The 15,741-nt window shown below is 37.2% G+C and overlaps 1 protein-coding gene across 7 annotated transcripts in view; it reads right to left on the reverse strand.

Annotated features, from left to right (window-relative positions):
- EPRS1 (glutamyl-prolyl-tRNA synthetase 1) overlaps window positions 1-15,741 on the reverse strand; it is a 39,180-nt gene that overhangs the window by 7,423 nt on the left and 16,016 nt on the right. Inside the window, exons 12-31 of one of the 7 annotated variants that reach the window (XM_048296736.1) lie at window positions 15,628-15,687; window positions 15,317-15,337; window positions 13,133-13,243; window positions 11,484-11,620; window positions 10,566-10,773; window positions 10,010-10,122; window positions 9,264-9,381; window positions 8,780-9,151; window positions 7,663-7,893; window positions 6,750-6,998; window positions 5,944-6,174; window positions 5,361-5,620; window positions 4,313-4,364; window positions 3,263-3,472; window positions 3,049-3,121; window positions 2,205-2,284; window positions 1,777-1,878; window positions 947-1,102; window positions 630-827; window positions 97-270 (exon numbers count right to left, since the gene is read on the reverse strand). In XM_048296736.1, coding sequence (XP_048152693.1) covers window positions 97-270; window positions 630-827; window positions 947-1,102; window positions 1,777-1,878; window positions 2,205-2,284; window positions 3,049-3,121; window positions 3,263-3,472; window positions 4,313-4,364; window positions 5,361-5,620; window positions 5,944-6,174; window positions 6,750-6,998; window positions 7,663-7,893; window positions 8,780-9,151; window positions 9,264-9,381; window positions 10,010-10,122; window positions 10,566-10,773; window positions 11,484-11,620; window positions 13,133-13,243; window positions 15,317-15,337; window positions 15,628-15,687 — 3,156 coding nt within the window. The remainder of the gene's footprint in view (window positions 1-96; window positions 271-629; window positions 828-946; window positions 1,103-1,776; window positions 1,879-2,204; window positions 2,285-3,048; window positions 3,122-3,262; window positions 3,473-4,312; window positions 4,365-5,360; window positions 5,621-5,943; window positions 6,175-6,749; window positions 6,999-7,662; window positions 7,894-8,779; window positions 9,152-9,263; window positions 9,382-10,009; window positions 10,123-10,565; window positions 10,774-11,483; window positions 11,621-13,132; window positions 13,244-15,316; window positions 15,338-15,627; window positions 15,688-15,741) is intronic. The other 6 variants (XM_048296737.1, XM_048296738.1, XM_048296739.1 and 3 more) reach the window with 6 other exon arrangements.

Here is a 15,741-nt window from a genome sequence, read left to right on the forward strand (position 1 = left end):
CAGAACACATTTGCCTTCAGAATATAAGGCACACATAGCATACCTCATATATACCCCTCACCTAAGCTTCAAAATACCTTCTGGAAAGAAATGTACCTTAAGTTCCCAGTGGTTGAACTTCCAGCCAGGTGAGTAGTTGTCTCTTAAATCAGCCCGGACACGGATGCTGACAGCAAGCAGCCTGGTACGATATTCATTACATTTCTTCAACAGAGCCTCTCTGTCCTCTTCAGAAAGGGAGTTTGTGATACCACAGGGAATAATTACAACCTGCAATAGAACAGGACATGTACTTTATGCTACAAAAAAATCAGCTCACAGTTATAAAGAACTTAAAACCAATATTGTGGCCTTATATTCCAGTAATTTCTTTCATGCTCTCAGAAGTAAAAGATACATTTCCCTTTTCATACTAATGACACAGATAACATTACTTTACATGGATGGGCTATCAAAAGGGACTTATCCACCACAAGTATCCTAATGATTTGTATTAACTTCATGCAGCTACTCTGTAACTAGACAGCTCCATCCTATATTAAGTCTTCCAGCTGCCTGATACGAAATGCTCATGAATTCCAAGACAAGAAAGGAAAATAAACTACCTAATTTAAGGCATTTTTACACACCTGAATACAGGCTACACGAGGTGGGAGTACCAATCCCATGTTATCTCCATGAATCATTGTCATTACACCAATAGTCCGAGTTGTAATGCCCCAGGAATTCTGATAAGCAAACTGTTTTTCTCCTGGTTTCTTGGGATCTTCAAATACAATTTCAAACATCTTTGAGAAATTCTGCCCTAGATGATGCGATGTTGCTCCCTGAAATAGATGCACACAGAAAATTCTATTCAATGGAAAGTTAAGTCTATCAAGCATCAGTTTAAATATTTCATCTTCCTATATTTAATGAAAAAAAAAATATTTTAATAGGTAAATACCTGGATAGCTCTTCCACTGGCAGATATAAATGCCTCTAAAGTGGTTGTATAATCCCCCCCAGCAAATTTTTCCTTCTCTGTCTTCCTTCCTTTCACAACAGGTATTGCTAAGAGATCTTCATATACCCGAGCATAGAGATCAAGTATCTGCAGCACCTATGAGGAACAAACTGTCTTCAGAATTACTCAGTATTTTCCATTTGTTACATCGTGAAATATTTTTACATGACAGAGTCTGAAATCTTAAAAATCTAACACTTTTTCAAGACTTTGTTTAAAAACTAAGATTTCTTCAATTACTTTAAACTTTGGATGTTATTTTCTCTGAATCAAAAAGCAACAACTATAAGTCATGACAGAAAACAAGAAGAGTCACAGCAGAAATGACAGGCCAAGAGTCATATTGACTTCTAAATTCCACCTAAAAGCCTGAACATCTGCTACATAAAGATATGCCACAACACTCAAATGAAACATGTGCCTTTTGGGCAAAGGAAGTGTTAAAACTCCTAGCAGTAAATATGTGAAGGCATTATTTAAATTTTTAAGGAAAATTGATTTTTAAGTATTTTTAAGAAAAATAATTTTAAGGAAAGTACACACTATGTATCACACTCTTCAAACTCCCCATACTGTTTGTAGAGACTGAAGCCTCAGAAATGGGCTACATCTGAGAAAAAAAAGGGTTCTATTATACTTAGCATTTTTCACAAGGTCTCCCAAAGAAAAGAAGAAAGATTTCTATGAGGTCCCAGTGCAAAGATTTGTTTGCATTGCTATGGAGTAAGGTAACTTCCTGAAAGGAAAAGCACCAGTGCATTTGTTTTTACCTCCTCTGCTGCCTCTTCATATGTTGCAAATGCTGTGTGACCCTCTTGCCAAAGGAACTCACGAGTGCGAAGGAAAGGCTGGGGATGTTTGAACTCCCAGCGCTGGAGGGGCAGAAGTAAAAAACTTTAACACTACGAAGTGTCAAATGATTGTTAAAAATAATGTTTATAAGCAAGTATTAGAAAATTCTCAATAAAGATAAAAGAGCCAACTATTCAGAGATTTTTACATAATATAATCAACCACATACATTGATAAAGAATGTCTTATTAAAAACGCTGAGAAAAACAAATCATATAAACCATGGCAATAATTTTGCCTTGAAATATGTGCTGTGATCAGTATGATCATGCCAAGCCCCCAGAGAATAACTGTCCTACACCACACTTGTGGTAAGAAGAGATACTCAGAAATTGTGTACACATACCACAACACTGCACCACTGATTAAGCTTGATAGGAAGATCCCTGTGTGACTGCACCCACTTTGCATAGGAAGGATACATGACTGTAAAAAGAAAGCAGCTTTGAGTGTCCACACAATAAAGACATTTATGTCAAACTTTTCTTTTTGCTACAGATAAGCTTAACATTCTCTGCTGTGAGTACTATGATTTTATGTTAATTTCCTTTAAAATATATTTTTTGTCTTAATACGTAGTATTTTCAAAGGAGTACTTTCACTTCATCCTCAGTCTCTGCAAAAGAGCTTGGTTGCTGCTGCTCAAAGTACAATCCAAAGCTTATTATTCAATGACACTGTGTTTGAGTCACTGGCTTACAGTACAGTAAATACACCTGGATTCACAAATAGGAATTCACTGACCTCAAGATTTCAGGATGCTATACTAGACCCGACTCAATTAAAAACTCATTCAGCCTCAGATCTTAAAATGCTGGTTTAAATTACTCAGACGAACAGTCAAAACATATGCAAAACTGAAGTGAATTATGAGTTTAAAAAATTTTCTTATAAACACGATAAAACAAACAATCAAAAGTGTTTTCAGACAAAGTAAGTCAGTCTTCAGGATAGTAATTAAAAAAAAATCCTGAAGTCTGCATTTCCTAGAAGAGTCTACTTAAGGGAACATATAGCGTGACATTTGCTATAAGCAGCAGCAAAATTAGGTAATTTTCCCGAAGAGTTACAGAAAACATTCTGAAAAATGGGGGCTTCCACTTTTCAAAAGGGATTCTTGTCTATCAGCTATACTACACCTAAAACTTTACATGTAAGTTCACAGCCAAACTACATGAAAAGAGGCCCACCTGTTTCACTTGTGGGACGTATAGCAATTGGTTCAGCCAGCTCTGTTTTCCCAGACCTTGTGACCCAAGCAACCTAAAAGAAGGAGGAAAAAAAAAATCAAACAAAACAAGTTTGGAAAAAAATCCTCCAACCCTAAACTGACTTTCATACCCAGCTGCAGACTAAGTGGTTGGGTTTTCTTACAGTCAGATTAAAATGGATTTTGAAGCATACCTCAGGAGCGAAGTCAGCAATATGAGACTTCTCTGTCTCGAGGGCAGCCTGGGACACGAACATGGGGAAGTAGCAGTTTTCAACTCCAAGTTTCTTGATCTCTGCATCGAAGAAGTCTTTGATAGCTTCCCAAATAGCGTGAGCCCAAGGACGAAGAATGTAACAGCCACTCACGTCATAGTATTCAATCATCTCTGATTTTGTGATCACCTTGCAAAAGATTAATCAGATGCTGAAGTTCCAGTTTGTACACAGAGAACATTCAGTAATTCAAGTGTGTGTCATGCAATTCAAGAAAAGTCTCCTACTTAAAAGTGCTCAACTTGTTAGCAGCTAATATATACTTTAAGGTAGCTAGAGAACACTCACTAGGAACATTAAGTTTAATAACAGTTGTGAAAAATGTGAACACTTAACTAAAATTGAATTTCATTAATCCAAGTAAGAGACTACAGCTAATTTCCAGGAACCAAAAAACTGCACTTTTGTAAGAAATGTTTCTAGCTCATGTCAGAACAGATTCCTTAGAGTACAGGCAAAAATTATACTACTGAGAGGAAATGTATACCACTGACACCTATTTCCAATCTCTCATAACAAGACTAATCAAAACTAATCATCTCTACTCTGGTTGTTTTCAATCTCACAAGCCAGCAAAATTGTTCAGTATCAACAGACATTAACTTCTGTTATGCATCACCTTGAGTCGAATTAAAACTCTCAAGTCTGCAAAATTCCTAACATTTCAATTAAGTTTTGTACACTTAACAAAAGAGGAATCCAGGTATGAATCAAGAAAATCATATATATATATTATATATATGGGGTTGGGTGGTTGACACTCAACCTTTTTACAGTTTCTTAAATTTATTCAGTTCTTTAATAAAAGGCACCTCTATTTAAGACCACGATAACAATGTAAGATATAAAAAAGAGCAAGTACTTTGCTTTTTATTAAAAAAAAAAAACTTAAACAGAAATACGTAAATCCCAAACAGACCTTGACTTTAAACAGTATGAAATAATTAATTCAAATTGATGTGCACTTACCTGAGAGAACCACTCAGAAAGATTTTCTTCTTTTTTAGCTTCTAGACCCAGCCTATGGTATGACAAAAGAAACAGATTTTTGCTGTTCAGCATTTAGCAGTGGAATTTATCCTAACCCTTTCTTTTTTCTCTTTTTTGGAAGGGCAGGAGGTATGGCATAATAAGGTGGAACAGAATGTTTTAGTTTTGCATCAAAAGGCCAAGTTTTGGCTGAAGGGAGTTAATAGTATTTCCTCACCCTAACAAGAATATTTAATAAGAACAGCTCCATTTTTTTACTACTGTTTGAACCCTACTAATTCTCACTATGAGGGTATCAAAGAACCTCACAATGACACATTAAAAAGAAACAATCACCAGTAACCAGTAAGAACCTAAGATTAACCAGACCTGTGTGTAAGCTGTTTTACTCTTTATTTTAAACATTTCTTACCCTACAACTTCAGGAAAGGTATGCAACTTGAATTCACCATTCACGTGAATGTCAGTCACACTGTTTGAGACAGAAAACTGACCCTACCATCAAAATGAAGATAACCAATTAAACTATAGGATTCTAAAGAAGGCTAACTCACCAGACTCAAATGACAGAAGACAAAAAGTAGAGGTTTTATATCTCTACAAACAGAGAAGTTTAAAAGGTGGGAAATACTTTTTTTTTTCTGGCATTATTACTATACAAAATAACCACACCTCTGTCTCTAATATATGATTTATGTATATGAAACATGAAATACATAGTGCTGCATAATACATGCTGTAAAAAGACCTCTAAACTTTCAGCAAGACACAGCACCACATTTATAGAAGCAAATAATGAAGCACAGAAAGTTCTCAGTGACAGTAACAGTACAGGATGTGGAGGTACAACTGACACTAAATAAACTTTGGTAACCTGCTTTTGGCTTGATCTTGAACATGAAAATCAACAGTTATTCTTCAAATGTCCACACTTTCAAGTGAAATGAGACACCTATCAAACTCTAAATCTGAACAGAGGTAGACAGTTGATGTTTCTATCCAGAAAGATTAAAGATTGCATCTTTACCTGGTTTGTTTCTTAGGGCCTTGGCCTTCTCCTGATCCATTCGATGAGCGCTCATTACCACTCTGCCCTTGCAAAGGTTCTTTTTTAGGGCCATCATTTTGCTTCTGTTGCTTACTCTGCTTTTCAGACTTGTTCTCCTTCTCTTTCTTCTTTTTGTCATCTCCATCACTAGCAGACACTGGTTTATAGTCAATTCCTGCAACAGACTTATACTGGGCCTTCAATTGAAGTAGTTCTTTAACAGCCACATCTATCTTTTCCTTGAAGGACAAAAAGAAAAAAAAATTTAGAGAGAAATCACAGGAATAATATGACTCCATCAAAAAAACCAAGATAAAAGATCTATATGGCACTATGGACATTTGCACAGTGTTAGGGGAAAAATGTGCAAAAGCTGGTACTTTAATGTGTTAACATTTTAAAGGACAGGAATAATTTTAAAAGTACAACCACATCTCAGAATTCAAATGCTGCCTATTCTAAAGGTACATTTCTAATTCCCATAATCGCACTGAATTTCAAAGAGATTTTTAGATTTAAATACATATATTACATTTTTGCACTACAGTGTATATGTTATTACCTTGTCTGCTTTTTCTGCTTTTAATCTCCTAACTTCGTCTCCTTGAAGAGCTACTTTGCTAAACAGGGCTTTAGCTTCAGGAGTGTCTGGACCACTGGGTACTGTGTTTGATGTCTGAGGCAAAGCCCCCTGAGCTGCTGGTGGATGTCCTGGCTTGTACTCCTGCCCAGTCTTCTCCTTGTAGTCAGCTTTTAGAGAAAGGAGGAGTTTCACTGCTTCATCTATTTGATCCTGTGTGGAGGGCAAATAGCAAGATATACTGGTGAGAATTAAAGAGAGAACTGACCAGAAGTATTGATTATCAGGCTATGAAACCAAGCTAACCAAACAACAAAACAGCCCCCCAAAAAACAGCCCAGCACCAAAACCAATTCTGCAAGGTAGAAATACAGGCAGAAAAAAACCTCCCAGAAGCACCTAAAAAATGGCAGGTTTGTCTCGTGTTCTTTTCCCCAGCCATCACTGAATCTGTCAAGTTTTGAAAAGTCTTGCTATTGCTGCAGCACACCAGATATTTAAACAGTCACTTGTCCCAAATACAGCAAGAGAAAGCAAAATACATTAAAACCTTCTGCAAGGTTGACATCTGCCATGCTCGAACCTGTATGTCTACATATGAGAGGTGAAGTTTGACTTTGTATATCTGAGTCAAGAAAGTATTCAGCATCAGAACAGTCTTGTTTGGCATTATCAGAGCATGCATGACCTGGACCATAGGGGAATTTGATCACTGCTTGGTGAAAGATTTCCCCCCGGTGGCAAAATGTTTTCAGTGTTACAATTGCTCACTCCAATGCCTATTGTACCTTGGAAGCTTTCTCTGCCTTGAGTCTGCGTACCACCTCCCCTTGCTCAGCTACAGTATCATAAAGTGCTTTGCCATCCACTAAGCTACAGGTTGCCAAGTTACTGCAGCAGACAGGAGATGGAAGTGCAGTAGAAGATATACAAGGAGGGGTTGAGGGTGGATTTCCAGGCTTGTACTCTTGACCTGTCTTTTGTTTATACTCTGCTTTTAGGCTTAAAAGAATTTTCACAGCCTCATCTATTTGTTCCTGAAGCAGGAGAGAAAGAACAGCAGTTGCAGATAAGGGTAGAAATAACAGAGGTGTAACACAATAGCTGAGATAACACAAGCTTTACTAGAATGGCACTAACACAGCTGTTGTAATAAAACTTCTAGAGCTATCCTGCTAGTATAAGTTCCCATTATTAAGTTCTGTGGTAAAACTTTTTAGCCAGAATACCTACAAGTTGTACACCAAAGGACCAAATCAGGCCAGATATGTAAGGGCTGATTCCTGTGCCATGAAAGCCTCCCATTTAGGTGGCTTAGTCCCCTCCAGTTATAGCAGTCCATGAGTTGCACACTGGAGAATAGCAGCAAATACACAGACTCTGAATAAAGAATGGTTCTTTGGTCATCATCAAATAACTCCCAAATTTATTATCGCCCTTCTGGCTCCAAGTTACAGCCTTCTTTCAAGTTAATGCCTGTACTCTGCTTCACTTATCTTGTATCACTAAAAAAAGAACTTATTTTCCATGCACTAACACAAAACTCATGCAGTCAGCCATATCATCAGCTCAAGATAATTTGGGAAAGCACTTCATGGAACTTGCTTATATTTTGCTCCTCAAATTTCACAAAACCTGCCATTGGGTTTTAGTCTAAACTGAAGACACTGTTCCGCTCAGAAGTATCCACAGGTAGAACACCTTTGAAGCTTTCTCCGATTTAAGCTTGCGGACCACTTCTCCTTGTTGAGCTACTTTGCTGTACAGAGCCTTGCTGTCTAGTGGACATGGGGACGGAAGAGTGGGAACAGGAGAACACTGAGGAGGGACAAAGATCACAGGTGGGCTTCCAGGCTTGTACTCCTGGCCTGTCTGTCTCTTGTATTCTGCCTTTAGGGATAAAAGGACTTCCACAGCAGCACCTATCTCATCCTGAAAGAAGAAAGGAAAGGGCAGAAAGAGGGAGGAACAAAGATACAGAGACATAAGACTCTCCAGTGTACCATAAATACTACCATAAAAAGATCTGCCGTCTATGTGCACCTATTCCATTTCCTCAAGTACTTAGTAGAGCTGTTCAGAGAAGTTTTCTCTACTATTTTCCTATTTTAACAAAGTAACTCCTCTTATGGGATATACAACCCTAACTGTCCTAAGTAAAATTATAGCAATAAATTAACTTAGATCTTCCAATTTATTTAGATTTTATGGTCCCACCAAGACACTACTACTACTAACATTATTCAACCACCAGGCAAACAAATGTTATTTCCATCTTTTCTTGTTCTGCATTAGAAAGAAAGGAAATAACACAGCTAATAGTAGCTACGTTTGCCAGGTACAGTTACAGAGAGGTAGATGTCTCAAGAACATCTGTAGTATTTGGATCTTTCCTTTCTGGTTTTGGGGCTTTGTTTTAAGGTCTAACCAGAAACAATCCAAACCTTTAAAGTCACATAATTTGACCATATTGAGTTAAACAAATGCAGAAATGCTGCAGGGCATTTTAATTCCAAGGACCCAAGCTGGATACCTAATCAGCTCATGATGTGGGGTGAATCCTGTCCATATTTCAGAGCAGCAGTCTAAGAAATATGGGAATTCACTTGTGTCCTTATGAATACTAACACAAACTTGGTCATACAAATCTAACTGAAGAAGTAAGTATTGGAAAACACAAGTTTTGACAGAACAGAGCCCAGTCCAAATGATGACCACTATGGAAACCTGGATCCATAAGCACCCATTCACCTCCACAGACACAGAACAATGGGCTATGCAAACCCAGACAAAACCAAAAGATTAGTTTAATCATCACCTTAGATGCTTTCTCAGCTTTCAGTTTTCGGACCACTTCTCCTTGTTCTGCTACTTTATCATACAGAGCTTTACTGTCCAGGGTACCAGAGGTCTCAAGCTTTGATGACTGTGCAGTTCCAGATACTGGAGGATTTCCAGGCTTATACTCCTGGCCTGTCTTCTCTTTGTATTCTGCTTTCAAGGCCAGCAGTTGTTTCACAGCTTTATCAATATCTTCCTTTGCTGCTTTCTTAGCCTTCAAGTCACGAACTACATCACCCTGTGCAGCCACCTTGTTGTAGATGATCAGGTGACCTTCAGACATAGTACAGGCTGGAGGAGAGGCATGTCCAACAAGTGGAGCAGATTTTCCTTTTACAGCTGAACTAGCCTTAAAAAAAACAAACAACCAAAAAACCCACAAGTATTCAGCATGATAATCTTGTACAACAATAGATACATAGTAAGACATCTTTTGGTACTTTTCTAAATCACCAGTTTACCTCTTTCTTTGCAGTTTCAGCTTTGGTCTTCTCTTTTGACCCAGATGTTGGCATTTCCTTAGTGTGTCCATCAGGGATGTAAATCAAAATGCATGGGGCATCTTTACAGCTGTAAGGACTATAAAAAGATTTATAGAAAACACAACAGTAAAGGAAATACAAAATAAATGTCAAACATTTATTGAAACAAGTGAGCTACTTTCTAAAAGATGCTCTTGCACAACTGCAGATTTATCTTTGTACAAAGCTGTAGTTGCCCAAATTTACATAATTGGGGATCTGCACTGATTCCTCTTACATACAAGTTCTCCTTTTTTTAATAATATTTATGAGTACGTTTATGCTATAATTGCATGTAGATGTTTAGATAGCTTGTTGAAGAAGTGTTACAATTAAGTAGTACGTGTACACTCTAATTGGAAAACCGCCTGCTTTATTCCATAGCACTGCTCCTTAATTTCTATACTTCAAGTCACAACAAAACCATGACCTCTTTACCAAGTCCAGGTTAGCTCGGGTGCACCAGAAGTGCCACGTACTTAGCTTAAGACAGTTAGAAGAGGCAGGAACACACAGAATAAAAGCCATGCCAGTCCACAGAAATATTCCACTGAAAGATCATGGTAAAGGCAAAAATATTTGCAGGAGACATTACTCTTGCCAACGTGTGAGTGTGAAAACACTAAAACACTGCAAGCTAAAGCAAATTCTGTGAAGTCTGTTTAGGCCATTCTCAGGTAGCTTACCTCACTGGCTCATAGGGCTGATCACAAATGAAGAATCCTCTCCTCTGAAGTTGTATGATGTCTCCTTTTTTTAACTCCTTAAGGCACGGATCACCCAGCATCAGTTCTTCTTGCTGTAAGTGTTAAAAGAAATCAGTCCATGTCTAACAGAGCAAAGGAGTCGTAAGAAATACAGTAGAGCTGTAGAAAGATAGTGGTGAATTTCTCCTTTTCAAAGTGTCAAAATGTTATTTAATTCCAGCAGCAGAACAAGTACTAGCAAGAAGATGCCATATCATTAAGAATGTATCAAGACAAAAACTCAAACTATTAATCTCAGATGTGTAAAAGCCAGGTAACACTTAAGAATAAACAAGAATCATATTTTAATTTTGAAATTATGGCAGGTTACATGGAAACATGGAAACCAGACCCACCAGCATGATTTACTCGTTTGACAAAAAACCAATAAAATTTTACAAAGAGTAACTAGAAACAGTGAATGTTAAAACAGACAAACAAACAAACAATCATACAAAAGTTTCGTGGAATTAAAGGGGACAAAAAGATAACTCACCTTGCTGTTTCGGTTGATATATTGCTTGAAGTCTTCATCTTTCCCTAGAACTGGCTTAGTGATCAGATGCTCATAACTAACACAGACAGTTGGGATGAGGGGTGCACGTGGAGTTTCTGCCAACCAAGTGATCTTGGTAGTTTTTTTGAAGTCCTTATTATCTAAGTTCAACTTGGCATTGATGGACACTATTTTTCCACTTGAATTTCTACAGGAAAACAGAAATTTCAGGAGTATAGCCTAAATGATCAGTTCTGATTCAATACTACAAAAAAAAGTGTTCAGAGTTCATTTTTGAAGTGTGAATCATAGAAAATGAAAGAGTGCATTCACTCCTGTTGAAGTTCTCCTTTAATTTTGTTTTCTTAAATATCAGTGTAGAGTAAAAAGCATGGAAAAAAGAATCTTTACATATTTATGTTCTCTATGAGCTCACTCCATTCTGCCACTGTCTCAACACAACCATTTCAGAGACTATGATGACATTAATGTTCTTCTTCCCCACCTCAACAGCTGTGCAACTGAAACTGTGACAGGTTTAGCTTCTCAGTATGCAAAAGCAGTATTTGTTATGGGCTGAAAGTTGTTAAAATTCCAGGTGGTTTTTTTCTGTCTGAAAAAGCTGTTTCACAGTGGCAATATTACCATAGAATCATGGAGAGCACTAGTAAGTCTCTGAGTAAGACATGCAGTATTAGGACTGACTAATGATTTCAAACCTGAATCTACAGTAAAATACACTCGATGCTAAAATGCAGTTTTGTGGCATATTTCAAAGTAGATTTATATATATAGAATCACAGGATGGACATACATGGCCAACCACTAATACTTTACTGTTATAAGCTTCTTATTAAAAGAAAAATGGACAAAAAGCTGAAAAGAAAATTTAATTTCATCTGCCAGTAAACAGGTTACCTGTTTAATTTGGTGATGATGATATTGCCCCAATTTATGAATGTAACCACCTCTCCCTCCGCCAGGGTCTCTGCATCTGCGCCCTCGATCAGGACTCTGGAGCTGTACCACACAGGCTTCAACCCAACGTCAGCATTCTGTGAATAATGGTTTACATTTCAGAGACAACTGATGAAGACAGAAGATGGACAATAACAGTAATGCAAAACTACAATATTCTTCCACAACTCCCTCTACTTTCTTGTTCACAGGTGTTGCATGTGTTCCCCTGACAGTACACTCCAAAAATCCACTGGTAGCACATCCCGTTTCCTTAAGGTCCTTACATCTTTAAGATCTCTCAGGTAAACCCAAAGTTCTACTCAAGTTTCCATTTTGCTAGGCAAATTCCCTCCAAAACTAATTTCATAATCTCATTTTTGCTTTTTCATGCAGTTAATATGGGAATATATACAGAGCTTCTTCTAGCTGCATAGATTTGTAAATACAGAAACCAGCACTACATCACTTAAAAAATACTCAGCTTTAAAGTATCTCAACAACTGAGATAAACTTTTATTTTTTAAAAAGGCTGACAGCTGTCAGTTCAGACCTTTTCAGCTGGTCAGGAGTAGGCAATTTGTTTCTTCTGGTCAGTATTTATTTCATTCTATATTGGAGGCAGCATTTATTGGTGCTATCAATGTTTTAACATGCTGGCTTGTATCTGACGAAACTTCAGAATTTTTGAGCCTTGAAGAGTCACAACTCTCACTTGCATCTGCTCAAAACCTGCTTCCTTGTTAGCAGCCATGGGGAAGAGGGGAAACCCAACGTCCACCTCTCAGTTACAAGAAACAGCTACAGGAACACCCAGAGCAAAACCAAAACAGAGAAATGAAGCAAAGCCTCAACAATATTCACTTATTTCTCAGTGCAAGTGTATACAGGTATAACTAAGGGATGCTTGCAGCGAAGTTTAAGCACAGTTTTAGACATCAGACTCAAAGGAAAGGATCTTTGTTAATTGTAGCACCTAGAGAGTTGTATCAGTAACACACTCCCCTTTTAAGGGATATTACTCTGTTTACTAGATACTAAAAGTATCAAATTGGCAACTTCTTAGCTTTTGATAAGAACTATTTGCTATACAAATTTAAAAGTCATATTAAAAAATCCAGAGATTGACAGAATCAACAAGTTAATATATTACTTTTCCACTTAAGTCTAATTTTGTAAACCATTTAAAAATCACCTCACTGTTAATGGATAAAGAGTGTCGACTGTATTATACCCATAAAGCTTGCATAAAATTTAATAGTTAACTTCTCTGTGAACATTAGCATCAAACAATAAAAAAACCAGCCTGAGCAGCACTTCAGGCTTGTAATGCCTCACCTCTTCTGAAAACTCCAGAGAGGCCTTCCAGGGCACCTTTTATATGCACTCTATATACTTACAGAAACAGATCCCTCTTAAAAGAACAGACATGTTTAGTAGTTGCACAGTTTTTGACAATTCTGAGGCAAAAAAAAAGTACCCCTTGGATAGATCTCATGCTATCTGAGCAAGTTAAAAGCAGGACTCTCCTTCCTGACTGTTTCAAGCCAAGGTACTTTCCAACCTTACTGAGCTGCACTACAAGAATATTAAGAGAGTAAAGCAAGAACCTTTGGATGTTTAGCCACTTCTTTCATCTCCTCTTGAGCTTCAGGAATATTTACTGGGACCACTGCATCTTTCAGTAAAGCAGTGTACCGAGGTGCTACTGGGTCTATAACCTACAGAAAACAAATGAGGTGGATCATGAATAGATGCCACTGACAAAGAAATAAGATGCTGTACAAAAAAATAGCCACGAAAAAAAAAAAGGAATATTAACTGGTATTCTTTATGTTACTGCATTTTTTCAAAGTTTGCTTTAACATCACTTTCACCCAAAGCTACAGAATAGTGAGAAAACTACGAGTGGTAATACTTTACAATTTCCAATCTTTACTAAAATACTCTGAATAAAAGCTGGATTGGGTACTACTGACACCAGAAGTAACCAAAATTATGACCCAATGCCTCACAGGGAAGACACAAAAATGTACTCTGATATAGTTTTACTGTGCACATAGGCTATTACATCTGAACCACTTTCTCTTAACTAAATTTAAAGCATTTATTTATAAGTGGAGTTTGTTCTTTTTCCAGCAGCACAAGACCTGATCCCATACTCATTCTCCAGGCCAGTACTCCAGCAGAATCAGTGACAGAACTGGCTGTAGAGGAGGCACCAATTAAGTCTGCAATTTTACTACAGACACATTAGATACTATAATAAGGCAACACCATAATATTGACTTCATTAATATTCTACAACATGAGTTTGACAAGAAAAAAGTACCACTAGGATGTCTTCCTGTATTTTTATTGCCCCTTATCAAACTTAGCTGCTGTAGTTTTTCACAGAGTTTTTCATACCTGAAATACTGGTTTGTAAAATTGTTCAAAGGCACTTAAATACATAATTCAAGTAAAGCAGTCATCTAAGGGCAAAAGGAATATCAGAGATCTACCATTTTAACTGGAAACTAACACATAGGAAAACACCTGCTTTTATTAATATAAAGTGGTTTTTCCTCTCCTTGGTTTATTCCTGCTCAACTGAAAAGCTACACAGTTACATATTTTTCTATATTTTGGAGAAAAGTATTTAGCTTCTAATTACTTGACATTAGCTGATAAAGTGATATGATGATACACTTTTAAGAAGACACACTTTTTAAAGTTAGTAGTCACTCAAGTCAGACTCCTAAATGTTTGACATACACTTTGAAAAAGGACTTGTGTATGTATCTCAAAATGTAAGGGTATCATATAATTTAGTATCTTAATTTTGATAATTACATGACTAGATTTTATAGTGTTATTACGAGGTTCTTTTTTTTTTATTCATTAAATGTCACAATCCCTCCTCAGGTGACAGGTGCTAAAAATTACAGGATCACCTATAAAATATGAGTTCTCACACTGATGAGCTCAGAACTACCTGTGAGCAGCCAAATGGTTTTGCTCATATTGCAGATAGTTTACAATCTGCACAGACACATGTACATAAAACTGGCTAATAAATAAGGTGCTGTACAAGGAGCTGAGTCAGAGGTCTAAGAAACTCAGTTTAAAAGTCAGTTTAAAAAAAATGAGCCTTGACAGTCCATTTTAGATTTTTCCCCTCAAACCAGTTGTTAGTCATAAATATATGCAGCAACAGAAAGAACCAATTCATAAACCTATGTGTATGTAGCAAATCAAATGCAAAAAAAAGAAGAAATACAAGACACATGCCAGACAAGCAAAAACTATTTAAATGAACAGATCTGGGTACTATCTAAGCAAAACCAAGCAGGAATCCCAATGCAAAATAACAGGTGTTTCCACAATCACACAAAATATGCAATCCTCATGAAAACAAATCGCCTTATTATAGTGTCCAAGCATCTGCTGCCAAAAAGCGACTCATCATGTCAAGATGCAATATTCCTGATTTGCCATTCAGTCAGAAACTCCAGCAGTGCTGGCTTGATCTCCACAGGCAGAGTACGCAGCACGTTCATCCTTTTGCCACAGAAAGGATCGTGGCCAACGTGAACCAAATCGGAGCAGATTTGTGTTTATGTTGACAAATCAGCCAAACCAGAGGTGGGCAGCCTTTGAAAACTAGGAATAATGCATTTTCAGTGGGTTTGTAGAGCTCCTGTTATACAAGCAAGTGTGACTGTGCTATGAAGCTGCAAAATGATAGCTTATGCTATGTATGCTTACAGCACTGTAAGCTATATGCTAAGGTAAAAAGCATTAAGTAATACCTTCTTACAGATAGCTCGCAGCTTGAAAGCAGAAAAATGAAATGCAGTTTTCAGATCAGATTTACAGCAAATACCATTATCTTTTCCCATACTACTAAGTAAGACAAGTAAGTACTGGTATAGGAGAATCAATAGGATTGGTGCTTCTTCAGGTTAGAAGGGGGGGACATTCCATTTTCCTGAGTGTGCCAAATGATGCAGCATACTGCAACTGCTACTTGTTGTGATAAGCACTCCAATGAATGCTGGATTCTCTACATATCCTAGAAAGAGGATATCAGGAGTAGCATCAAATCCAAGTAAATACATACCTTTTTGTTAAAGGACCAAATTTTATCCCACTCCATATTCACAACAGATCGAGAGGAGCCCTGGAAAAAAAAAAAACAAACCCAAACCAACACTACATTAATATAAATATTCTA

Source organism: Corvus hawaiiensis, chromosome 3 (assembly GCF_020740725.1).
Source record: "Corvus hawaiiensis isolate bCorHaw1 chromosome 3, bCorHaw1.pri.cur, whole genome shotgun sequence".
NCBI lineage: Eukaryota > Metazoa > Chordata > Aves > Passeriformes > Corvidae > Corvus > Corvus hawaiiensis.